Here is a 27,498-nt window from a genome sequence, read left to right as displayed (position 1 = left end):
TGCATACGCCAAGAATGTATCTGATTTTTCACTTTAATATTCCTTCAAATGGCAGAATTTTGGAAAATAAATTAAGACCCACAAACCTAAGCCAACAATTCTTACATCCAAATGAAAGTATCAAGGACATGAGAATAACAAGCCTCAAAGGAAAATGCAGGACAAGGAAAGATAAATAAATATATCTATTACATGAGAGCTCAAACTAATGACACAATATGATGTATTAAAGTCAGGATTTAATTAGGGAATGGTACTTTGCCTCATTATGACATACAAAAAAAATGTCAGTTTGCATATGTATTTTTTGTGCTAATACATCATGCAGGAGGTCTGCAGAGAATAATCACACATTCTATCGAGTCTATCAATCAGCAGGCTCCCAGACTTCTAACACCTACTCCCTCATATATGTGTCTTTGTTTCCACTGCCTTTTTCCAGCTCAATTTGCATTACATTTGAATAGCACTGTTTCATGTCTTGTACTTCCTATAAAAATATCATTGCTCATAATTAAAGTTTATAAAAAAAATAAAAGTATGTCATTTTTTTTTCTAAAACTTTAATATTTAACATCAAAATCTTTAGCACTTCTGAGTACATGGACATACTACCCTGAAGCTTAACATTCTTATTTTGCATTAAGCTTAACATGAAAATGTCCGAATATTATCAACACTATAAAAATCAATAATATATACTCATGTGATGTCATCATATAACACCTGAGTGGTACAGATTGTAAAAAACTGAATAAATATAACCAAGACGTCACATGTAATACAGAGAAATAGTCATTTGTTTCATTTTACTGTTCTGTAGAATACGATGGGGATTCATACAGTCCTGTGAAAAAGTATCGAGCCCCTTCTTCTATTTGTGTGTATTTGTTATATTTGAATGTTTCAGATTATCAAACTAATTTTAATATTAGACAAAGATACCCTAAGTGAACACAAAATGCACCTTAAATTATGTTTTGATGTGTTAAAGTAAAATACTTATGTGGCCCTATTTGAGTAATCACCCCCTTAGTTACTAAGGCAATAACACCAGTCAGACCCAGGCATGAACACTGCCAGCCCTGTTGAATCTAAACATTGATTAAAAAAAAACCCTTCCTGATTTCGTCTATTTTTGCCTATATGTCACGCTTAACTATTCCAGATCATATAAGTAATTTTAATATGAAACAAAAGACAATGTGAGTAAACACAAAATGCAGCTTTTTATTGATTGTTACATTTATTGAAGGTAAAGAGTTCATCAAAACCTATATATAACCAGGTAAGGTTAGGCTGCTTTACACATGAAATCATCATTTATAAAATGGCATTTTGTATTTTCTCCGATTGTTGTTCTCTAATTTTAACCCTTTCCACACTAAGGTTTTTTTAGTTCCCTATACACTGTACATTTTTGTCATTTTACCATATGTTGGTTATGATACCCCCTTTTGTGTTGTATGTATCCCCACAAATTATATGCCTTTTTTCCCCAGAAAAAATAGGGATTTAATTTTAAACAATAGAAGCCTGTTAAAATAAGACTTTTTTTTTACCTCTTTGGAAAGAGGCATAAACCTTGTTTCTCACTCTCTTCCTTGCACTGATAGAACTTGCATTGCTGATCTCATTGTGTGTGATAAGCCAGCAGGGGGTGCTCTGCTGAGTCTCTCCTGTCCTCCAGTGACTCCAGGGAACGGCGTTCGCGCGTATCTTATGTAACATTGTACTGGCGCTTGCTACACATAATCGGAGGGCAGGAGGCCATAGATGCTGGCAATAAACAGCCTAAACTACTGTGCACCAGCAGGAAGACGCCCTGCCACTGTGGAAAATGCAGGACTTACAGATAAGTCATAAAGGTAATCTTGTAATGTCTTATTGTGGACCTGTACATCTATAGGGTAATGAAGGAGTTAAAACTAGTTTGATGATCTGAAACACTTCAGTGTGACAAATATGCAGGAAGGGGCAAATACTTTTTCACAGCACTGTAGCTTTGTTATTTTAGCTCAATCTACTCAAAACACACTCAGACTCCTTATTCTACTGCCTGGTCGAAAAAAAATAGAATGACTCAATTAGGGCTGAAACAACTAATCGATAAAATCGATAATAATCGATTATGAAAATCGTTGTCAACGAATTTCATCATCGATTAATCGGATCGATTTTTATCGATTATAAAAAGAGGTTTTTTTCAGAGCAAATGCTCTGAAAAACTCCTCTCTTTATATAATCCGACCTCAAACAGAGATCTGATTATAACACCGGAATCCAGATCCCCCGCAACGCTGCAGGGGACCTGGATTCCCCTCACTGTCGGCCGGTCTCTCACTTCCGTCTCTTTCCCCCCTCCCATAGACCCCTCTGACTCCTCCCCCCTCCCATACGTCACTCTGCCTCTCTACCCGGCACCGTTACTGAAGGCACTTTCCCTGCAGCTTCATAGAAGCCTCAGTGTAAGTGAAGGTGAGTGACGGAGTCTGTCTGTGCGATGCAGACCCTCACCGGCTAACAGAGAATCATCCTCTCTGATGGCCGGTGAGGGTCTGCATCGCACAGACAGACTCCGTTACTGCACTTCACTTACACTGTGGCTTCTATGAAGCTGCAATGAAAGTGTCTTCGGTAACGGAGCCGGGTAGAGAGGCAGAGCGGTGTATGGGAGGGGGAGGAGTCAGAGGGGTGTATGGGAGCCACCCTCCAATACACCACTCTGGCTCCTCCCCCTCTCATACGCCACTCTGCCTCTCTACCCGGCTCCCTGGTGTCTTGTCAGAAACGGAGGTTCACAGGAGGCAGAGTGGAGTATGGGAGGGGGGAGGAGGCAAAGTGATGTATGGGAGGGGGAGGAGCCAACGTGATGTATGGGAGGAGGCAGAGTGGAGTATGGGAGGAGCCAGAGTGATGTATGGGGGGGAGGAGGCAGAGTGGTATATGGGAGGGGGAGGAGGCAAAGTGATGTATGGGAGGGGAGGAGCCAGAGTGGTGTATGGGCGGGGGAGGAGCCAGAGTGACGTATGGGAGGGGGAGGAGCCAGAGTGGTGTATGGGAGGGGAGGAGCCAGAGTGGTGTATGGGAGGGGGAGGAGCCAGAGTGGTGTATGGGTGAGTTATAGTGGTGTATGGGGGGTATTATGAATTTTTAGGGCATATAGGGGGTATAAGGCATATGGATATTAGGCATATCAGGGGGCATAAACATATCTGGGGGTAAAAGGTATATCAGGGGGCTCAGTGGCATATAGGGGGTATAAGACATCGATATTAGGCATATCAGGGGGGCATAAAACAAATCTGGGGGTAAAAGGTATATCAGGGGGCTCAGTTGCATATCACTGGCATATAAGGAGTATAAGGCATATCAGGGGCACAGTGGCATATCAGGGGGCACAGTGGAATCTGGCATATAAGAGGTATAAGGCATATATGGGGGCAGAGTGGCAAGCTGGGGGTCAGATGTGCATAACTGGGGGCAGTTTGGTAAATAAAAAAATTTAAACAAGGCTTTTTTCTCAGTTTTTATTAAATATGAAAAATAGTTAACATATGAATTAATATTTACTAATAACTTTGTATTAAAACCTAGTTTGAGAAGCACCGTGTTTGGGTTCTTGTAGCTTTTATTAATATGTCAGTAAAATAAGAAGGTGAATAGAGAGGCCATTGCAATAAAGAGATGAAAGTGTAAATTGTACGTTTTTTATTGCAATTTTTCTTCAATTTAAAATAATGTATTTTTTTATCCGATTAATCGATTAATCGAAAAAATAATCGGCCAACTAATCGATTATTAAAATAATCGTTAGTTGCAGCCCTAGACTCAATGATATTTGCCCAGCCTAACACCTTGACTAATGAAAGTCTACGGAAGAACAGACTTCATTAGCATTGTCATGGAGTATCAGCTCAATGTGGTGTTGCAGCAGAGAAAGTCACTCAAGATATAACATGACTGAAAACAATGGCAGTCTGCAGGAAAACCAAATTTTTGTCAATGCCAATCTATACTGATGTATACAGCTTTACCCATGGTTTGTATTTTATGCAGGTGAACTCTCAGGCATGATGGTGAATATACCTTTCCTTGTGTTTTCCTGAAGGCCATAAAGATGGAGAGAGCTTTGATATTATGCGTAAAGATACCATTTTGTTTAAAACATACATATAACTTATATAAGTCCACAAGTAGATACAATACTGGAGGACTTCATTTAAAAATAGTTTTACAGACTGCTTTACAGGCATTATATCACAACAGCATAATTGCTTTATGCCTGTTTTTCATCTTTCAATTCAAGCACCTAAACCATATTAGAAATGTAGGATTTTCTGGTGTTAATAGTTTTATTTTGATGTGTGCTTTAAACCAGATCAGACAATCCCAACTGAACACATTAAATGGCCAATGGAAGGAACTGCTACACATATTAGCCAATAATACGTTAGCCTTGCAGTATTTGCAATCTCAGTGTAATATAACATAACAACCATAACAAAACTGGCGCATAAAACATACACTATAAAGAACATTTTACAGACAGGTAGAGACGAGGGACAAATGACAAGATATTAAAAGGTGCCATGGAATCTATAAGAAAAAAACAAATATCCTTGCACATAATGACTCAGTAAAAAAAAGCCCATTTGTTCTCATTTGGTTCGTGGGGAATCAGTGTATTGCTGCTAACACTGTGGAGGTAGAAAACGAGACTAATGAGCTTTGGCTGTTGGGATGACAGAGAGCAGAAACTGGATGCCAGAGAGACGCCTTGTAGAGAATTTTTACACTGGATCACTTACAGCGGCATCCTGGGCAGTGACACTGTGAGTGTGAACTACAGGGAACCTTCGTTTGTATGCTTGGTACCAGAAATCTGCCATCACATTATAGTCATAAGATCTAAAGCCATGTTCTGTAAAGAGAACAGTAAGCACATAGAATAGAATAACACACAAAACACAATAAGAGAAGCATACTTGAATCCAAGGAACACATACAAAGGGGAGGCTTTACCTGCAAAACAGGTATCACTGTTCTGTGGTGTGACATGCATAAATTACCTCCATCGGTCAAATGGCCTTGAAGCGGTGAGCAGGGAATCTAGCATCTACCAACACTTTACACTGCTGAAATGAGATGCCTGTGTGGTATAGTGCATTTATAGAAGTTTTGTTTGAATCATTCCTGTATTGTGTGGACACCGGTGGTCAGAAGTGTGCAAGTCCAACAGAGTTCACTGAGTCCATCTCTAAATACTATTGCAGTGATAGCAGCTGGTGCAATGCAGTTTGAAAGTAATTAGGTGTCCATTCCTATAATGATTTTGTAAAATAACAATGGCCAGAATGTGACTGATACAGTGCTTGCAAAAGTATTCACCACCCTTGGCACTTTCCCTATTTTGTTGCATTACAATCTGGAATTAAAATAGATTTTTATTTGTATTTCATGTAATGGGCATAAACCAAATAAGTAAGAAAATAACTTACAAAAAAAGTCACATAGTTAATTAAAGTCCACCTCTGTGCAATGTAAGTGTCACATGATCTTGGTATATATACACCTGTTTTGAACGGCCCCAGAATCTGCAACACCACTGAGCAAGGGGCACCACCAAGCAAGAATCACCACGAAGACCAAGAAGCTCTTCAAACAGGTCAGGGAAAAATGTGTGAAGAACAAATAAAGGTTGGGTTATAAAAGAATATCTAAAACGGTGACTATCCCACGGAGCACCATTAAATCCATTATAAAAAAAAAAAAGCACCACTACAACCCTGCCAAGAGGGGGCCATTCATCAAAACTCACGGACCAGGCCAGGAGGGGCATTAATCAGAAAGGCAACAAGGAGACCAAAGATAACTCTGAAGGGGCTGCAAAACCTCCACAGCAGAGGTTGGAGAATCAGTCCTTAGGACCACTTTAAGTCGTGCACTCCACAGATCTGGGCATGTTTTGTCAATATGCGCTCACCGGGACTATCCCCATATACATCAGATATATAAATCAGTTCATTTTCCCTCATTACATTATCATACGGTTTATATGAGATATACATGCAGATTGGTGTCAGACTCTCTATTTTAAAGTGTGTGTCAATAGTCAGGCACTTCATCATGTACATCCCTCTTTGTGAATACATTTTAAGGATAATGTAGAAAGCATCCTACTATAATCCAAGTCCCCAATGTTGAATGCGGGTTTGGCACCATAAGGTCCAGTCCTTCTTAGAATTTCCCAAACGTTAAGCCATTGTATCAGTTTCAGTGATCTTCCCCAGATACAGTGTTTCTAGTCGGTTTGAAGTAGAAGCTATAAATGGTCTTCATCAGCAAGGTATCAAGACCTTTCAGTGCAATGAAGTTAGTCGAGAGAGTAGACAAATATTTGCCCACTCACTGACTACAGACACATTGCTGTTAAATAACGTTATTTTATAAACATATATACTTTATATAAGTAGACCAAGAAAGCTTTAATATTAACTGTATATACCTCTTTCTGAAAGGAAAAAAGGGCATTCCGTGCCATAAACTACCATGCCGACATGTTCAAACCACAAGGTGTTCAATACTCCAGAGCATTTTTTTAGAGCTAAAAGTATGCCTAGATATATATTCCCAAGCAAAAGAAAAAAAACTGCAGAAATCCAAAAAAATATCTAGAAGTTCTACGTTCTTTAGTCACAGTCCAGAAACCATCATCAATTAAAATTTGTACCTAACCATTGTTCCTATAACAAAATTAAATCTATCTATCTATCTATCTATCTATCTACCTATCTATCTATCTATATATATATTTAAACCAACTTCAGAGAGGAGGAGCGCCTCGAAAAAAAGAGTACTATTGTAACCACTAGATGCCACTCTTGGAGAGAGGATAAAGGAATGCCAACTATATAGAGGATATACTCGTCTTTGTATTTTGCTTTCAACTATTTATAAAACAATAATACTTTTGAAACAGCTATGCAATTAACATTTATCCATTTTGCTGCTTAAACATTCAGAGAAATTTCCATTTTCCTATTTACAAATGGGTCAACACACAAAAAAAATAATTGAATCTCAATATGCATAACATTTTCTCCTATAAAAAGTATCATAAAATTGTAGCTTCCTACTCAAAATGATCAATGGAATAAGAGTTATGTTTAATAAGTAATTTTAAATCTGTTATATAATTTAAAGATAAACTAAGGGTTACATTAACCAAGCCAATATATATATATATATAGATAGATAGATAGATAGATAGATAGATAGATAGATATAAATATAACTATTTTTCATCAATATTTAAATAACACAATAATATTAAAAAAAATATTTGGCACAAAATAAATTATGTTTTTTCTTTAAAATGAAAACTAAAGAGATTAAAGTAAATATAACATTTTGTATGGGAAACTAAAAAAATAAATCTGTGTTTAATGCATCATACAAAACAAGATAACAGCGGCATATTGGATGTGCGTGTGTGTATATATAAACTAATTTTAATATTAGACAAAGATAATCTGAGTAAACACAAAATGCAGTTTTTTCTTGTATAAAAGAAAAAAAGCTTTTAAAACCTGGCCCTATGTGAAATATGGCCCTATGTGAAAAAGTAATAGCCCCCACAGAACTAATTCAAACAATTACTGCCAGCTCTGTTAAATCTAAACATCAATTAAATTGAACCTGCCTTGGAAAATGAAGGAGGCTATAAGGTCTCAAAAAGCATGCCATGATGCCACCATCTAAAGAAATTCAAGAACAGGTGAGAAACAAGGTCACTGACATCCATCTGTCTGGAAGGGGTTGCAAAGCCATTTCTAAGGCTCTGGGGTTCCAGCGAACCATGATATCTACAAAAAGAGAAAGCTTGGAACAGTGAAGAACCTCTCTAGGAGTGGCCGGCTTGCCAAAATTCCTCCAAGAATGCATCCAGGAGGTCACAAAAGAACCCAAACTAACATGCAAAGAACTTCCCTCAGTTAAGGTCAGTTTTCATGATTCCACAATAAGAAAGAGCATCCAGGGGAGATTTGCAGAAATCCACTGCTGACCAAAAAAGAGCACAGAGGCTCATCTCACATTTGCCAAAAACATCTTGACGACCCCCATGACTTTTAGGATAATATTCTGTGGATTTATAGGTCAAAAAGGAGATTGTCATACGTGCTGGTATTTTAATATGTTTATTAAATTATATAGTATTACATTATTTCATATACAATTTTAGATTTTATTGTTTATTATTATACATCCACCAATCACCTTTAAAGTTATATGTGAGACATGTAGACGATGATGAAATCTGCAAAAAATGTTAAAAAGTGTAGTGGGAGTTACTAAATACAATTCTAAATGATTATTTCATCATTTGAGCATTGTTTACTTGATTGTAGTCCTTTCTGGCCTATCCCTTACCAGCCTAGACTGGCCATCCTAAACTTAATCCTCCCTGACAGACCCAGTTAAGCTGAGCTGGATAGTCAAAACCTGGCATGGACTTTTCAGATGAGATGGGGAATGCAGCACTGGCCCACCCAGCTCTGCAATTGCTCCACCACACAGACCTACATTTATGATTTATACAGCTCCTAGGCCCAAAATCCAAACATAAAATGTCGCTGGTGCTTACAATGTTTATGTTTATATACATATATATATTGTGTAGGATTACAAATTCACGATGTTTGTGTTTCAGACTGATTTAATACATTTTAAGACTGGACAGAAAAATGGAACATGAGATTCAGTATTGATAAATATACAATAAATCATTTTTTATGGTAAAAGTACACATGCTAATCAGAAGCTACGGTGGAAAATAAACACTTTACAAAGATCTGGGGTACTGTGGACCCCAAACTAAGTAATCACATGTAATGTCAAGAAGCAGTTGCAAAGGCTAATAAATTACTAGCATCTTTTAAAATGCTATCAATGTAAGATCTAAAACTGTGATTACATTTCTATACAAAGCATTAGTTAGGCTTCATTTAAAATATGTTAGAAAGAACACAAGGAAGACCTACAAGACGGCAATGGAAGATTTTAGCTACAAGGATTGCTAAATTGGATTTCTTCCCTGCAAGAAAGAGTTGACCAAGGGGGTCTCTTTACACAATGTACTAATAAATGTAACATCTGTATGAGGCCTATGAAAACGGGAAATTGTCACCCCACAGACCGAGCAGATAACAAGAGACCATTTCATTAGAATTAGATTAGTCATGGTTCCGCAGAAGTCTATTTTCACTGTAAGGACTCAAAAGCTTTGGAATTCACTACCTATGGAAGTGTAAGATTAGATTGCTGTTTGCAAGAAAGGGTACATAGTGATACATGTAGTAATTTACAAAGTGTTGATCCAGGGATTATTTAGACTGCCCTTGGAGCCATGAAGAAATGTCAACATCCAGCTAAACGGATCTGGATTAATTATATTAGGGCTATCGTAGAAACACTGATTTTGATCGACATGTCTTTTTCAGTCCTATTATGTAACATTCCTTCTTTGTAAAACCAACTAAAGGTCTAGATAAAATAAGGCCAAGGAGGTAACAAGAACCTGTGGGTATCAGATTCCTACTGAAACCCAATAAGATGTTTGCACAAATGGCTAGTTTACTATTGCGAGACTCACTCTTCTATTTTGGAACAATATTTACTAATGGCTTGTATCTTGTCTCAGACAACACAACATTTAAGTGATTTCTGCTCCAGTTACCTTTCTTAAAGTCCTAAAGTACAACAAGTCAGTATACTGATAGAAACAACCTGCAAAGTGTTAATAATGTAGATTTTTGAAGGCATGCAGTAAAGAGAGTATCCATTGCACCCATTAATTTCCATGTCATCAGAAGAATAGCATGTGAAGCAGAGTCATATATACATTTTGCATGGGTCATATATACAAATGCATGGATTTGTAGAATCTATGGTATGTTAATGTGTCATTACTCAAGGAATATATATTCTGTAAATGATGCTAGTGACTTTTAAAGTCTTAAACCCCAAGTATCAAATTATTGAATTGGATGAAACACATTCTTTTAAGCAAAAAAGGATAAATAAAATGCCCCACATGCATTCAGTGTGCACTGGACAGGGTTGCAACGCTCCATAGGGTCCAACTTCAAACAATACAGACAGTTCTGAAGGCAGCTCTCAGTTTGCACTTGGATATCATGTACACCATCCATGATATCCATGGCCATACCAGGGCTGAATATATTATGTCATGGGCGTCTTCATGCTATTGTTAATTTTCTATTTTGTGAAATATACATATATACGTTTCTCTTTAAGCATACAGTACAGGGCTGTATATAGTAATGTAGGTTAGCATCAAAACAAAATGTTTTTATCTCATTTTGTTCCAATAAACTATTTGCAGACCTGGATACTGCCATAGTTGTCAGTCATGTGATATTTGGGAGGACTTTCTATGCCCAAACATAACGCTGAGATGGTTCTGTGATGGGCTAAGATAACATAACTTAGGACACAAACAAATGATCCACATACAGCTATCTGTAAAACATGGGACATTCACATGTAATGCCACTGATAACTCTATTCTCCAGTCACTGTAATATTACTATGAAGTCTTACGGGGTTCTATAAAGAAAATAATGTGCCAAACTGATATTTACAGCTACTGGTTAAGATTTAAGGTTAGTCATGTCCATACTCTAAACAGCTCCAAGCAGACACCTAGGCTACAGGATGGCTGACCTTCTGAAAGAGTTATGCATAATGAGCAAGCTCTGGGCATTCTTGTGCCTGTATTTCTCTGTTGGGATAAAGCATTTGTCTCTGTGCTTCTAGTGGGTCCTTGGCATAGATCTGTGCCAGGGAGCTTGCTTTCACTTCGTGCCCACCGGCTGTACTCTAATGCTAAATACATTCTGGCTCCAGACCTTGAATAACATCTCACAGATGCCAACAACCTGTTTTTCCGAATACAAATTAAGCCTGAGTGGCAGAAAGTATCTTTTTCTACTCGACTGTTTTTAATACTTGTTTGCAATGCTAGGAAGCTAAAAGCGTAGAATTTGCATCTAGTCATATTCCATATACACAAGTGTGTGTGTGTACACGCATAGACAGTATATATGTATACAAGCACTATATGGACAAGTATTGAGACCCCTGACACCAATAGGGACTTTTATGACATTCTAAATACATAGACATTAATATGTAGTGAGCCCCCCTCTGCAGATTTAACAGCTTCCGCTCTTCAAAATATTGTAGAAAGGATTTCAGGATAGTTTCTGTGAGGTTTTTTCCCCATTCTTCCAGGAGATCATTTGTAAGGGCAGTCACCGGTGTTGGATGAGAAGGCCTGGCTCACAATCTCCGTTCCAGTTCATTCCAAAGCTGTTTAATGGGGTTGAGATCCGGGCTCTGTGTGGGCCAGACAAGTTTTCCAACCCAAACTCATCCAACCATGTCTTTGTGGACCTTGCTTTGTGAACTGGGGCACAGTCATGGGCGTAGGAACCCCTAAAAATCTGGGGGGGATAGCATTTTTTCTGGTAGGGTATACCTGACCATTTCACCAACAGGGACTTTATGACATCACATTATAAATACATAGACATTAATATGAAGTTGGTCCCCCTTTGCCGCTATAACGGCTTTCACTCATCTGGGAACGATTTCCACAAGATTTTGGAGAGTTTCTGTGGGGAATTTTTGCAGCCATGCCTTTATGGGCCTTGTTTTGTACACTGGGGCAGTCATGATGGAATAGAAAAGGACCTTCCCCAAAACCGTTCCCACAAAGTTAGAAGCATAGTGCTGTCCAAAAAGGTATATCACCTACAGCTCATAAAACGTTCTACTGGATGAATGGGAGAAAATTCCCACAGAAACAGAAAAATCTTACAACCACAGATGGACCCCACTGGACACGGCCACAGAGACTACTATGATGTATTGAAGGATCCATCTAAGACTCCTAACACGTCATGCACACAGGAACATATCCACACACTTAGACACTTGAATAACATACACACGCACACAATAATACACCCAAAACATTCCCACCCTAATATACCTAGACACATGCCCACCATAACACACCTGGAAACATACTATCATACCCATAAAAACAGATGTGCACAATAACATACCCACAAACATACGCTATCACACCCAGACACGCAAACACATCCTTCACTTACTCTGCCTACCCCTAGATTAACTCGTGGTGCTTTGTATTAGTGATGCCCTAGACCAAGTAGCACCCCGAAATATTCTCTTGTGTCCGAATGCTGTGACATACAGTGACACACATACTCATTTTAACCAGAAATAGGCCTGGATTTAACCCTAGGTGCCCCTGAGTTAAACATGTGTTACAGGGAATCATAATCTTCCCTTTAAGTACGACATGCCTGCTCATACACACATATACACTATCCATACACACATATACACTATCCATACACACATATACACTATCCATACACACATATGCACTGCCCTTACGCATGCCTGCCCACAAAAACACACACATACACTGCAATTGCCTGCACATACACACTTGCCAGTACTCACACATATGCACTACCCTTATACACGCCTGCCCAAACATAAACTGCTCACACACACACACGCCTCCCCATAAATATACACTGCCTTTGCACATACTTACACAGACGTATACACTATAAGACAAATACACTCCTTATATACACACACATATACACTGCCCATACAGACGTACACATATACACTGCCCATACACACGTACACATATACACTGCCCATACACACGTACACATATACACTGCCCATACACACATACACATATACACTGCCCATACACACGTACACATATACACTGCCCATACACACATACACTGCCCATACACACATACACATATACACTGCCCATACACACGTACACATATACACTGCCCATACACACACATACACATATACACTGCCCATACACACGTACACTGCCCATACACATATACACTGCCCACACACACGTACACATATACACTGCCCATACACATATACACTGCCCATACACATATACACTGCCCATACACACGTACACATATACACTGCCCATACACATATACACTGTCCACACACACGTACACATATACACTGCCCATACACATATACACTGTCCACACACACATACACATATACACTGCCCATACACACGTACACATATACACTGCCCATACACATATACACTGCCCATACACACGTACACATATACACTGCCCATACACATATACACTGTCCACACACACGTACACATATACACTGCCCATACACATATACACTGTCCACACACACATACACATATACACTGCCCATACACACGTACACATATACACTGCCCATACACATATACACTGCCCATACACACGTACACATATACACTGCCCATACACATATACACTGTCCACACACATATACACTGCCCATACACACGTACACATATACACTGCCCATACACATATACACTGTCCACACACACGTACACATATACACTGCCCATACACACGTACACACGTACACATATACACTGCCCATACACATATACACTGCCCATACACATATACACTGCCCACACACACGTACACATATACACTGCCCATACACAGATACACTGCCCATACACACGTACACATATACACTGCCCGTACACATATACACTGCCCATACACATATACACTGCCCATACACATATACACTGCCCATACACACGTACACATATACACTGCCCATACACATATACACTGTTTTGCACATCAGACCGCCCCCTCGTTTTGCACATCAGACCCCCCCTCGTTTTGCACATCAGACCCCCCCTCGTTTTGCACATCAGACCCCCCCTCGTTTTGCACATCAGACCCCCCCCCTCGTTTTGCAAATCAGACCCCCCCCCTCGTTTTGCACATCAGACCCCCCCTCGTTTTGCACATCAGACCCCCCCTCGTTTTGCACATCAGACCCCCCCCTCGTTTTGCACATCAGACCCCCCCCTCGTTTTTCACATCAGACCCCCCCCTCGTTTTGCACATCAGACCCCCCCCCCTCGTTTTGCACATCAGACCCCCCCCCCTCGTTTTGCACATCAGACCCCCCCCCCTCGTTTTGCACATCAGACCCCCCCCCCCTCGTTTTGCACATCAGACCCCCCCCCCTCGTTTTGCACATCTCTTACCTTTCTCTTCTTCTCTTCTGCTTTCTGCTTGCTCTTCCTCCTCCCCTTCTGGTGGTTTGCCGCTCTAGTGCAGTGCAGCTGCGCAGAGCTGTTTCTGCTGAGCGCCGGGGCTGGGATATAAACGTCATATCCCATCGCCCGGCACTCAGTGACAGACAGCACACCGGTAAGTGTTGGACTGGTTAGGGAAATCCCCAACCAGTCCTGCACGCTGCAGCTGCTGATCGGGCAGCTGTGCACCGAGGGCACTGGGGGGGATTGCTCTATTATCGGTCCCCCCCGCATGATTTCCTGGGGGGGATCTGTCCCCCCCGTCCCCCCCGGTTCCTACGCCCGTGGGCACAGTCATGCTGGAATAGAAAAGACTTTCCTCAAACTGTTCCAGCAAAGTTGTAGTATAGTACCAAATGTCTTGGTATGCTGGAGCATTAAGATTTCCCTTCACTGGAAGGGTCCTAGTCCAACCACTGAAAACAGCCCCATACCATTACCTCCCCTCCACCAAACTTTACAATTGGCACAATCTTGACTACATTGTGCCAATTGTAAAGTTTGGTGGAGGAGGGATAATGGTAACATTTACTTTACGTAGTCTTCCGCTTCGTGACTAAGCTGTTGCTGATCCTGAACCCTTCCACTTTCCAATAATACCACTTACAGTTGAATATCTAGGAGGGATTACATTTCACGAACTGACTTATTGCAAAGGTGGCATCCTATCACATTACCACACTTGAATTCGCTGAGCTCTTCATAACGACCCATGGGAAGTAAAACCAGCCCTGGAAATAATTTAATACCAGCACCGTATTTCATGGCGCCATTTGTGGTCACAATACACATGTCTAGATCTGGCATCAATATTTTTTGTTTACAATAAAGAGAAACTATGCATTTAAAAAGTATATTTCAAAAACAAATTACTCATTGAAACACGTAGTTCCTAATATCACTATGGCTCATGGCATCATGTATTGGGTTGAAAACAACTGAAAGAGCCCCGTATAGTTTGTATAATGAGAAAAAAACATCCTAATATGAAACTAGTCATTTTCAAATTTGTTTAAATAAATTACTGAAAAAGTTATTTAAACAAGAGAAATAATTTTCACAGCAGGTGTTAAACATTGCAAATAAACTTGCAGTTCTCCTAAAACAATTTGGAGCTAAAAATGTAAGGCTGAGGGAGGGGATGTGTGTGAGCTGCATGGATTATCTGAACGTGTAGCTGTGTGTGCATGTACGTTCAAGTGTATGGTATTAGCATGTGTGTGCATGTATGTGTGTGTATATGTATAAGTGTCTAATGTTATAGTACTGTGTAAGTATATGTAAGCGTATGGTGTTAGAGTGGCTAATAGTGAGTATGTATCTGTAATTGTATGTTTATGTGTATGTTGAATTAGCATATGTATGCATGTATGCGTGAAAATTGCCCTGCTGACTTCACAAGCAAATTATCCCACAGTGCCACCTTTGTACCCAAACATTTGTCCGTGCCACCTTTGCACCCAAAACAGCTTGTCTGTGCTACCTTTGCCCCCAAAGCAGCTTGTCTGTTCCCCCAAACAGCTTGTCAGTGCCATCTTTGCCGCTTGCCCATGCCTTCATAGCCCCAAACATGTCAGGGCCATCTATGCCACAAACAGCTTGTCAGTACCCCCAAAACAGTCAGTCTGTGCCATCTTTGCTAAACAGCTTGGCAGCCCCCCCTTAGCAGCCTACCCCACAAACACCTACACAAACACACATTCACATTCATGTTAACACACAATCATACATACATTCACACGTACTCATCATAGTTTTAAGTAATTTGAAAGTATACATGTCTTGTGATTATATTTTGCAAGAAATATAACCTTTATGGGTTCTTCTATGTATTCTTAATGTTTTTTTTTTACATAGATGTGTCTGTTCACTTAATTGTGGGTGTGTTTATCCACTTATGGGATGGTGTTTTTTGTATAAATTGGCATTTGTGTTGCCAATGGTCCTGATGAAGGCTGTCTGTAGGAGACCGAAATATCGATATGACCTAAACTAATAATGTCTATGGTCGAGGATCAAGTAAATTTATGGATTAGTGGGCAAGTAAATTTATGGATTAGAGTGTGCCTAACATTCTTGGGACGTGTGTGTGTGTGTGTGTGTGTGTGTATATACTGTAATTTAAGCACTGTCTTGGAACACAGGAAATTGAGAGAGAAAGAGAGAGAAGGAGTTGTTGCGCTTAATAGCTTTCTATACTTTGTACCTTAAACAAGATGTTTGACATTCTCCTGCTCTGTGCTGGAGTGCAAGCGTCAGCAGCTATTGAAGTAATTGCTTAAATTACTAAATGTTTATAGAGTAGTCTGTGCAAATGTCTCCAATCGTTGTTGAAATCTAATAACTAAAATACTATGTATGCACAGATAATGAAATAATGGCTCTACAATTTTTTACAAGTTTTGAGCCGTGTATCCTAGGTTACAAAATAAAGTGATTTGGAACACCGCTGTATACACATTTGTTAAAAAAGTTAAAGATGGCGTGTGACCTTTGCCACTTTTGGAGTGATAAAATCACAAACATATAAAATGTTTTTCTTGTTTTCTTAAGGAATGTGTAAAATGATTATTAGATTTGTGCAGAGCTGAGTTTGACTTTGGTGATGATTCACAGAGAATGTGTACAGAAACGCTTCTCTTTCTCTGTTAATCTGTTTGCAGATGGATAATGGCAAGGATAACTCAGTGGATGGCAGGGAGAAGCGGACCAAGAATTAAGACAGAAGAAGAGAAGAACAAGAAGAGGCATGGTCTCCAACATCTGTTATATCTGTATGTGTCTGTTCTGTATATGTTAACTTCACATGTTTAAAGTGTACAGCGCTGCAGAATATGTTGGTATTTATTAAATACAGAATAAAAATATATTAACGTAATATATAATTTTGCACAAACACATTACATCCTTCTCATTACCAGCACTCACAGATCTGGCTGCTGTTCTGCTGCTGCGACATATATAACATGTTTGTTGGGCCCGTTCTCCCTCTCCCATATTGTGTACATATACTAATGAATTTAAAACATTGTGGATTCAATGAAGAATGTACCTGGCATTTTATAATTTTCATTAAACAGAGTTTGGGCACCTGCAAGTTGGTAATTAGGTACTGCGCACCTCCTTCAGTGATCCAGAAAGAGATGTTGTAATTATTTTACAGGAAAAGTACTATTAGTAACTTTAGTATATTACACCAATAGTTCTTCTAAATATAAATTATATTACAACGATTTTGCATTATGGTGGAACTGTGTCAACCAACTTCAAACCAACTGTCTGCACTAGTATAAGCAGCATTTAAAGGGGGAAAAAGGCTAAAATCTGCAGCTTATTTAGCACAGAGTCGTCACAAGTAGGGGAAAGTAGAAATATTCTATCCATATATGTAACAGAGGAATACAGTACAGACAATATCTCAGTATATTATTTTACAGACACAGCTTTAAATATGTAGAGCTTCACACATTAGGCCATTTCAGACCCAACGGTCAACTAGCTGCTCTGGAAGAACATTTCTTCTCTGCGGAACTGCCAGCGTTATTCTCTTAACTATTGTGTTTTACACATAAATCATTGAATAATCTCCCAATTTGCTACATGAGAATAACTGATATTTTCAACAACACTGGGCTAAACGTTTGAATTCTTAATAATAATATAGTAAGGTAAAAGGCAGTGTTGCAGTAGGTGCTGCTCATCTGGACATATCTCATTATACCTCATGGTGTAGCCCAACTCATGGCACTGAATTATTCTCGATGCGTTTAAAAAAATATAATAAAAAGTTTCAAAGATGTTTTCTTTAAGCACACAACTCTGAAATATTAAGTTGTTATGGGTAAAATTATTTTCTGCATTCCCTGAGCATCATCTCAAGAACTACATTTTTTCCAGAGTGTCGAGTATCAAGTCCAATTGTATGCAAGAAAGAAAAAAAAAAAAGAAAAAAACGTTTTACTCACTGGCTCAATCTTTAGTGCACTTCTGTAGCTCCCAAACAAAGATGCCTGAGCCTTCAGGAAAGCTCGTGCCACTCCATCGCCGGTAGTTGTGGACATTTTTCGGAGTCGATTCTTTAATGCGGATACCTGAAATGTTAACCATTTGCATTAAGCTCACTTCATCAAATGTAAAAAATGTAAAAACATATTTCTACCCGAGTCACTAGATTATGGATAAGAACTCCTGACCCCAACCATTCTAGTTTTCTAATTTAGCGGCAACCTTCTTTTAAAATACATTTTACAAGGTGCTTTACATAGATGCTTTAGGTATGCACAACTACATGAAGCAGGACTGCACCCTTTAGCTTGTCTGATTTCAGTTTTGGTCCTTGTGTTGAGTAAGTCCTTGCAATACGCTTTGAAACAGTTGTTACCTAAAATAATTACCATTAGGTCCTGTGTGCACAAGAAAAGCCAAAATGGAGAAGAAGCATACTAGACAAATGAATTAAAATAAGATGCTATTTGTGTAGGATGGAGTTGAGTAATCGGTACTCTTACTACTTTGCTTAAAACAAACTTTAATATACTGAGTAATCATATGACTCGAGTTCTTGTCTGAAGAACACTCTATGCATATTTTTAAAGAAAGCTTTCTGTTGCTGTGTAATTGCTTTTTGTAGAAAAAGTGATAGAAAAAGATGTGTGTATAGTTTACACATTTATTTATAACAGTTGTTTTACAGTTTATACTATAATAAAGCCGGGATACAAAAAAAAGGCAGCTGTATTAGACATACAGTAACAGTACTAATATAAATATAAGGATCAGGGTACGAGAGGTATGCATACGGAAAGGAGGTCACTGCCCTGTACAGCTGACAGTTTAGTTGGTAGAGAGAGTGAGGATGTACAAATACAACCAGGAGGAGGCGGAATGTACAATTAACAAGTGTTCTGATGTATATTAAATTAAGGTTTCTATGTTGGAAAATCGGTGTTTCTTTAGTTTGCATTTTAAAGTTGTGGAACAGCTGATATAGGGAGTTCCAGAGGTGGGAAACAGCAGGGAGAAAGCCCAAGATGGATCAGTAGATGTAAACTTGCAAAGAGAGACAGCCACAATGCATGAGGCATAGAGGGAATTAAGTTATATGGCAGGGTGAGAGCTAAAGAGTAGTATGTTACATAATTTGATTTACAGAGACAACAGGTGAGGAGGGCCCTGCTCAAACAAGTTTACAATCTAGAGGGATTTAGGGTGTATTTACACAATACGTAAAAGTGCCGTTGTTAGGGATGGACCAGCCACACCTCTAGCCCAAGAAACCACCACAAACCTACCAAAACCTTAGTGGCCACTTCTCTTAAGTATCTCCACCTCCTCCTGCCCTGATGCAGCTACAGCTCAGTATAACCATACACTAGCCTTAGTCCTAGATAGATATGGTTGCTCCTGTAACTCTGCACCTCGTCCATAGCATGCCACACAGATCTGTCTCCTCCAAAGTTGTTCACGTACTGCTGAGTTTTTGTGGAGGAAGGCTTGTTCACTACAGCCTTCAAATCCCTGCACCTTCACATCCCTTACCATCCCATGCTACCTCAACCCTAACAAACAAAATCTCTCTTTTTCCTCTGGTGTATTCCCATCCAAACATGCCATCCTATCCTACAGAAAAGTTACATTGATCCCACATCAAACTATGGTCCACTTTCCCTTCTCCCTTTGGCATCAAAACTGCTGGAACAATAAACTTGTAAATGTAACTATTTTCCTCAGTTCAAACTCTATTGAAGGGTAGATGGGTAGATAGTCCGTATCTATACAGACCCTCTACAATCTGATTTTCATCCACACCATTCAACCGTGACAACACTCACTAAAATTACTAATGATCTCCTAGCAGCAAAAACAAAAGGCCACTTCTCACTACTCATGGACCTCTCTGCAGCCTTTGACACAGTTGACCACCCACTCTTCCTACAAACCCTCCATGCTCATGGCATCCATGACACAGCTCTTCCTTGGCTCAAACCTTACCTCTCTGTTCATACTTTTAGTATCAAACCTTTGAGAAAATGAATGTGATCACAGAGATTCACACCATCAGGATAACGCAAGATATTTTGTCAGTTAATTCACTGTTCAGTCATAATTAATTTAAGCCATTAAGGCAATTTGGATTCATTTCCACCCAAAATGGTTTGAAATATCAGTTAAAAGCATTTCATATCAGATTTTCAAAGCAGTCTATAACCATTAGTTTCAAAAGGAATATACAGAAAATTAAGGCATGTTAACTTCTGCTACATACAGCAAAACACAGTATTGGAATTCTGTAGTAATACAAACATAAGAATATCACGAAAAGAAAAACGGCACTGTTTTAACATGTTAGCTTTGTCTAACTTGGTGAAATGTCTGTGCACTGTTATGCTACACAACTGTTCGAAAGCCACACCAGTCAGAAATACAACACAGGACGGAAATCAGATATGCTGTGTAGAATATTTATTTAGAAATAATTACATTGAGAGAAAGACAAGGAAAACTCATATTCAAGATGTAATCCTCATTACAGCCTTTTTAAATGACCAAGGAAACAAATGCCGAGTGTTCAGCCATGCATAACTAAAGTTATGATGATTTTTAATAATTAAAATCACCACTGTCAGCACATAAAACTCTGAGTTGAAAATAACAATATCAATAGTGGCACCATGACATTTCCATCCTTTGAAATACATCAACTAAGCCACTTTCCTTTGGGCTCTTCAAAGCCCCAGTTCTACCACCTGTGCATTATTAGGCACTTAACCTTCGAGGCCTCTCTCTTTCATTGTCGAGGTATGTAATTACTCCATATTCACAAAGCTACACTCTTCCGGGGGAATGTATACAACTCTTAATGATCTAATTACCATTTACACAAAAGGTGAATGCTTACTCATTGAAACTGAGCAAATATCAACTGGACACCTCCTCACACATGCAAATCTAAAACCACTGGTGCGTTAAGATCCATTTTCAGATTTCTATATTTGTGAAGGTGATTTTTCTTTTGTGTCTGTGCAATTCAATTGTTTTAAATAAAATTACTACTTTAATATGTACTTGATGGTCTATTTCAATGATGTTAATGGGAAAAAATGAGCATTATTTTGAGTATAGATTCTTATACACATTTAAAATGTAAAACAAATGCGAGACAAAGAGTCCTGATTTGTCAGGAACTGCTGCTTATTGCAATCAAGGCTTGATTCATTGTGCCATGGATCCTCCATTATACACTTACTGGCCACTTATTAGGTACACCTTGCTAGTACCAGGTTGGACCCCCTTTTGCCTTCAGAACTGCCTTCATTCTTCATGGCATACTTTCTACAATGTGCTGGAAACATTCCTCAGAGATTTTGGTCCAAATGGACATGATGGCATCACGCAGTTGCTGCAAATTTGTAGGATGCACATCCATGATGTGAATCTCCCATTCCACCGCATCCCAAAGGTGCGCTATTGGACTGAGATCTGGTGACTGTGGATGACATGGTGCATTATCCTGCTGGAAAATCCCAGTAGATCAGCAGTTTCTGAAATACTCAGACCAGCCCAACGACCATGCCACATTCAAAGTCACTTTCTTCCCCATTCTGATGCTCGGTTTGAACTTCAGCAAGTTGTCTTGACCACGTCTACATGCCTAAATGCATTGAGTTGCTGCCATGTGATTGGCTGATTAGCGATTTGTGTTAACAAGCAATTGAACAGGTGTACCTAATAAAGTGGCCAGTGAGTGTATATGGTAAAAACAAACATCGATCGATGCATAATCTTCAAACAGGGCAATGCATTCTGCAGGCGTTACAGGTAAGAATGCCTGATTAATTTTCTAACCACCTCCAGTCACACAAAAGAATTGGTCCCTATAAACAAGTTGCATGCATTTCAACAGTTAACTATTATATACTTCACTGCATGATTTTACTATAATATCTTTACTACAGATCTTAGATGGAACAATTTTAGTTTTAAGAATAACAATTCTACACTGTACAACGACCATAACCAATGCAAAATCCACCCTTTTCACATAATTTGTAATCTCCTATTTTAGGTAATACTCCTACGTATATATTTAGATTATGCTAAGGATTTAAACAGAGATAAAACCAAAAAAAAAAGCTCTCTGGTTCAAAGATATGGATTATATTAAGTAAAAATGGACACAAAGCAGTAGCTCTCCAAATATTTTCCTTAATGCTTAATAAATATAATTGCTGTTAAAAAAATAATAACTGGGTGCATGTGCATTGTATACTGCACATGTGAACAGGGAGAGATGGAATATTTATATTAAACATGTATGTACTTCTACATTTTGACTAAGTGGAACAGCAACACTGTTAAAATCACACCTCTTTCTCCCTTTTAACACATTTCCTTCCAATCCCTAAATCGCTAAAGTCTGCATCTGACACCTTCAAGTAGTGTGCTTTACCGTGTTAATCCCCTTACCACTCATCAACACTAGCCGCCACCTGCAGTGGGCCTGTCCTATCTACAGCCTCGGCTCCCTTTTCTCCCCTACTACTTATGTTATTGGCTGTAATGACTGTTTATGGACCAAAATCAATACAGTTGGCTGTCAGACAAAATAAATCCACAGTTTTACAGACAGATTGCTGCTCGGCCAAATTCTTAAAGCAGGGTTCACAGGTTTGCTTTGTACTTGGTTACAAAACAAACTTTTTATGCTAGGCATGGTATTTTGCATTTTTTGGCTCATTTGTGGTTAGGTTCTGAAATCAAGTGAAAAAATGTCAACTAAATACATTTGTCTCGGTCTTACCCTGTCAATATATTATTACATGACAAATGGTAGAATCCTGCACCAAATTCTCTGTGGGGCTCCCGACAAGCACTGGGTGTAAAATGCCAAGCAACAGCACAGCCAGACATTCAGCTTGGCATGGTGGGATCTGTAACCCGCAGCAGATGAAGAGCCGAAGGTTGACTGTCAATGTTGCAAATGATTAAAGAAATACTGCAATTTTTTTTTTTACTCTTGAACTCACATTTTGTATACTTTAAAGAGTTTAAACTTTTGTTTATATGCAAGGTAGTTTCTTAAATACTTGTCAGATTTATCTTCCCTCACTACACTTTTAAAATACAACAAGAGATGCATACTCTAAAAGCATATCAATTCAGATTTTGAGGGGCTGCTGAAATGACCGACATGTACATACAACAAAAAAGGAATCAGTGCACACCCAGCAAATACTTTTTAAAATCCCCTGCCGCATAAATATTAGGGAATCTGTCACACTATGTGACCATATGCTGATTAGCCCAACACTCGGGGAGTCCTATCTAATCTTAACAGAATAATTGCTTTTAAACAGGATTTGCTTGCCGTGTGCTGATTCTTTGCTTTGTTGTCAACCATTCACATTGTTGGTATCATTGTGACAGCTTTACTCTGATGCAGTATATACTTATAGCGTCCCTTGTGAAAACGTGAGACATGATTATTATGGTATCATCTCATTTATAGGATAGCATGTAAGTTGTATTAGAACACATTAACACAACACGAAGACAAGACACAAAAGTGAGGGTAACTGTATCAGCTCTAAATAATATCTGCATAAGACCTACGTTTTTACATTGGCTAACAAAGCCCTAACAAGGAAAATCCACATGGACCTTCTACTGGTTTCTTTACTGAGACCTCTGGAATTCGGGTTTACCGCATTTGCTCGAATATAAGACAAGGTTTACTTCACGTGACACTCTGAAAAATACCCCTCGTCTTATATTAAAGGTCATCTTATAATCTGGTCTGACTATAAGACTAAGATCCAGATCCCCTGCAGCGCTGCAGGGGACCCAGATCCCACTCTCTGCGGCAACGCGTGCAGACAACCTCCGTTGCTGCCCCACACTTCCACCAGGGCTTCTATGCCAGAGCGCCGGCGTGACATAACCTTTGGATGCTCAGTAATAAAAGCCCCCCCCCGACATCCACCAGCTGCCCCCACTAAACACCAGGGAGTCTGGAGCACTGGGGATGCATTGGTAAGTCTGAGGGGGCAGAGTGGCATATAGGGGGTAGAAGGCATATCTAGTGGGCAGAGTGGCAAGCTTGGGGGCAGATGTGAATAATTGGGGGTTACATTTTATTTGAATAATACAAAGTCAAATAGAAAAGAAGAATGCTTCACCTCTCAACACTAACCCTCTTGGAAAAATATTTTCTAACATTGCTTCTGATCACAAACTTATATTAATTTGTTAGAAAATGCTGTTTCAGCACCTCCCTACAAATGCAATTAGTAAAACTAATTATTATTTCAACAGTGCAAGGAGTCTTTAATTAACAGGTCTAAATCCATCTACACTAAGATTCTAAGGCCATTTCAGGAGCCAACAAGATTATGTGGGCATAAAATTAAAATACACATAGCAAACAAAGTACCATCTATTATTCAGCTTCCGATTCGGTTAATTCCAAGAGCGTGCGCTAAAAACGCTTTTAGTCTCACTGGGAGAAAAGGCGATATATAAATACTAGTTATTATATATATAAGATAACCTTTAAGACACTTAAATAAGCCTAAACAATAGTAAACAGGATCACAGTTTACTAATCAAAAAAAGCAGTGAGATTTAGAATATTACCAAGAAGCTATTGTAAATGTTGAGCTTTTATACATTTTATTTCTATACCATGAGTACTCTTCATACACACTGTTATGAACACATTCAAAGAAACATTTTAATGTCTCTGACAGCACCACTTAAGAGTGTATAATGTGAGTACATTAATATGCATTCATTAAAAATGAAACGGTATAAATAATAGCAGTTAAGAAGCAGGAAGAAGCTGCAGCTATCCACCTCCTCTATTCTTGCCACCGATTTGCTGCTTGAAATTAGCGTCTCATTAGACTTAATGCAACATTCACCAAGCCAGCGCTGGAGTAGACTTTTGGAAGATATATCCCATGCAAGGAGCATGGAAATCAGCCGATGGTTGGGAAATGCATATGGAGGAACTTCCCTGTGAATTTGAAAAAGGGAAAACCACAAATTTAAAGGGACCTCCCAGCCATCAAAATGCATTTGATTTGTTGCAGTGTCCCATTAATAATATGAGGTGCTAAGTGAGGAATGAGGATAATGACCATGGTTCTTAGATGAGATTTTTTAAAGTGCAATGTTTTTATTTTTCCTCAACAGATTAGAAAACCATCTGTATCTGATTTTAAACAAGAAGTCTTCTTTGTAATGTAAGTTAACTTTGACAAAAGATGGTTTTACCACAATTTGTTCCAATAAACTTCTTTTGTCTGCAGACCTGGAGGAGGCCGTTGTCAGTCAAGGGATATTTTGGATGACTTTCCCTGCTCAACAGTGGCTTAACTACAGGGGTCGCAACTGTGACAGGGCTCATTCACTTGTTCCTGTCTCCTCGTGCTGCTTTAAAATTGTTCAGAAAGGGCTCTTCCGACACGACCGGGCCGGTCCAGGTCGGAAGTGCCCTTTCTAAACAATTTTGAACTGTCACCGGGAGACATGAACGCAGCGGGGTCCGGTTACATCACATGACCCTGCAATCACACTAGGCTGGTAAGAAGGTGCAGGTGGGAGGTGTATATGTTTGGAAGTATGTAAGCATGAATGCCTGTGTATAAGTGTATGTGTGTATGTGAGCATGAATGTCTATGTATAAGAATATGCGATCATGAATGTCTATGTATAAGAATATGCGATCATGGATGTCCATGTATAAGTATGTGAGCATGAATGTATTTGTAAGGGTATGTAAAAATGTCTGACCATGGATGTCTATGTATAAGTGCCTGAGCATGAATGTCTATGTATAAGTGCCTGAGCATAAATGTCTCTGTATACGTGTGTTTGCGCATGAATGTCTGATTCTACATATACTATTGAGAATTTAATTTATTGAGATTTAACACTGCAAGAGTTGGTTACATGTAAAAGATACATCTATGATTATTCCAAACCAACCGGTTTTTGGAAGTCTTGCAAAAGATTTTGAGAGGAAAATTTAAGCTGAGATTTCTCCATCGATTAGTGGGATTGTTTCGGAAATATTTGGTTTAATCATTAAGTTCATGGAAGCTGAGAGAGAGAAAAAACATTTGACTGATTGGCCTTGATAGCATCTTTTTAAACTAGAAAAATTTAATTCTGACAAAGCCAATGCGAACTGTGCTAATAAATTAAAGGAACAGGGTGGTAAATAGATGTATTTGAGCTCAATAGCTAAAATGCAAACACTAGTTTATAAAGGGTGCATTACTAAGTTGAATTTAGAATGAACTTGAATCGCTGCATTATACAGAGTAAGGAGAGTAAAGATAAGATTTCAGCAATAAATGCATAATGTGAACAACAGAGTGAGTCAGAACATTGCTGGAGGCTTGAGTAAAGGTATGGAACAATATAAATGTGCCATAAATAAACATGTATTAATGGGCATAAAAGAAACATCAATGTTAACCCTTACATGGTGGGCACATGACGTCCATATGAGGGTGAACTTACTAAAGTAAAATTATTTATCAGAATCCTCTGCTAGCATCTTTTTCGTTTGATTTGGCATCTTTTGTTTCTTGCGAACCAACAATATATGCTTCATGGGGGCACCTGTTTGTTTTCTTAGCATGCGCCACAGGATTTTAACACACACAGTGATATTATCTTAAGCATGTAACAAATCACTTAGTCTGTTTTGTGTTAAAATTGATTACAAAGTGTTATGTGTCATGGCAGTTTTTTCCCTGTGTTTTCTATAGAAATTAATTTGACTAACGACAACACAATAAGTTTTATTCAAACCTGCAGTTATATGTCAAGTTTTAAAAGTAAGGCTGCACTATTTAACTTTCAGATAGGGAGGACTGTTTAGCATTTCCAAGGTTCAGCTCGTGTCAAGACTGTTTAAAACAATGATACAAAACTAGGGGCAGACAAGTTAAAGCACTTACAAGATAAATACACTTGGGAACCCTCTAAATGAAGTGGTCCAGAGACTATTTAAATATTAACCCTGTACCAATCCATCACAAAGGTTCTTTGCAGTGACAATGCAGTGTAACCTGTATTCAAGAAGGGATTTCAACTGCGATATAGCAGTGATAAAAGCACCCACTTGGTTGCTCACACATAGTTAAATTAGAATGGAATATATTAGTTGTATCAAGTTAGCTTCAGACAGGGGGACCATCCAACTCACATGA

General features: G+C 38.9%; 1 protein-coding gene across 5 annotated transcripts in view; it reads right to left on the bottom strand.

Annotated features, from left to right (window-relative positions):
• Window positions 1-27,498, bottom strand: part of DENND1A (DENN domain containing 1A) — a 263,707-nt gene that overhangs the window by 76,366 nt on the left and 159,843 nt on the right. For all 5 annotated transcript variants that reach the window (XM_053473723.1, XM_053473725.1, XM_053473724.1 and 2 more), the window contains one exon: window positions 18,238-18,363. In XM_053473723.1, coding sequence (XP_053329698.1) covers window positions 18,238-18,363 — 126 coding nt within the window. The remainder of the gene's footprint in view (window positions 1-18,237; window positions 18,364-27,498) is intronic.

Source organism: Spea bombifrons, chromosome 8 (genome assembly GCF_027358695.1).
Source record: "Spea bombifrons isolate aSpeBom1 chromosome 8, aSpeBom1.2.pri, whole genome shotgun sequence".
NCBI classification, from domain to species: Eukaryota; Metazoa; Chordata; class Amphibia; order Anura; family Pelobatidae; genus Spea; species Spea bombifrons.
The sequence above is the reverse complement of the archived record's forward strand: the minus strand, read 5'-3'. Positions and strand labels throughout refer to the sequence as shown.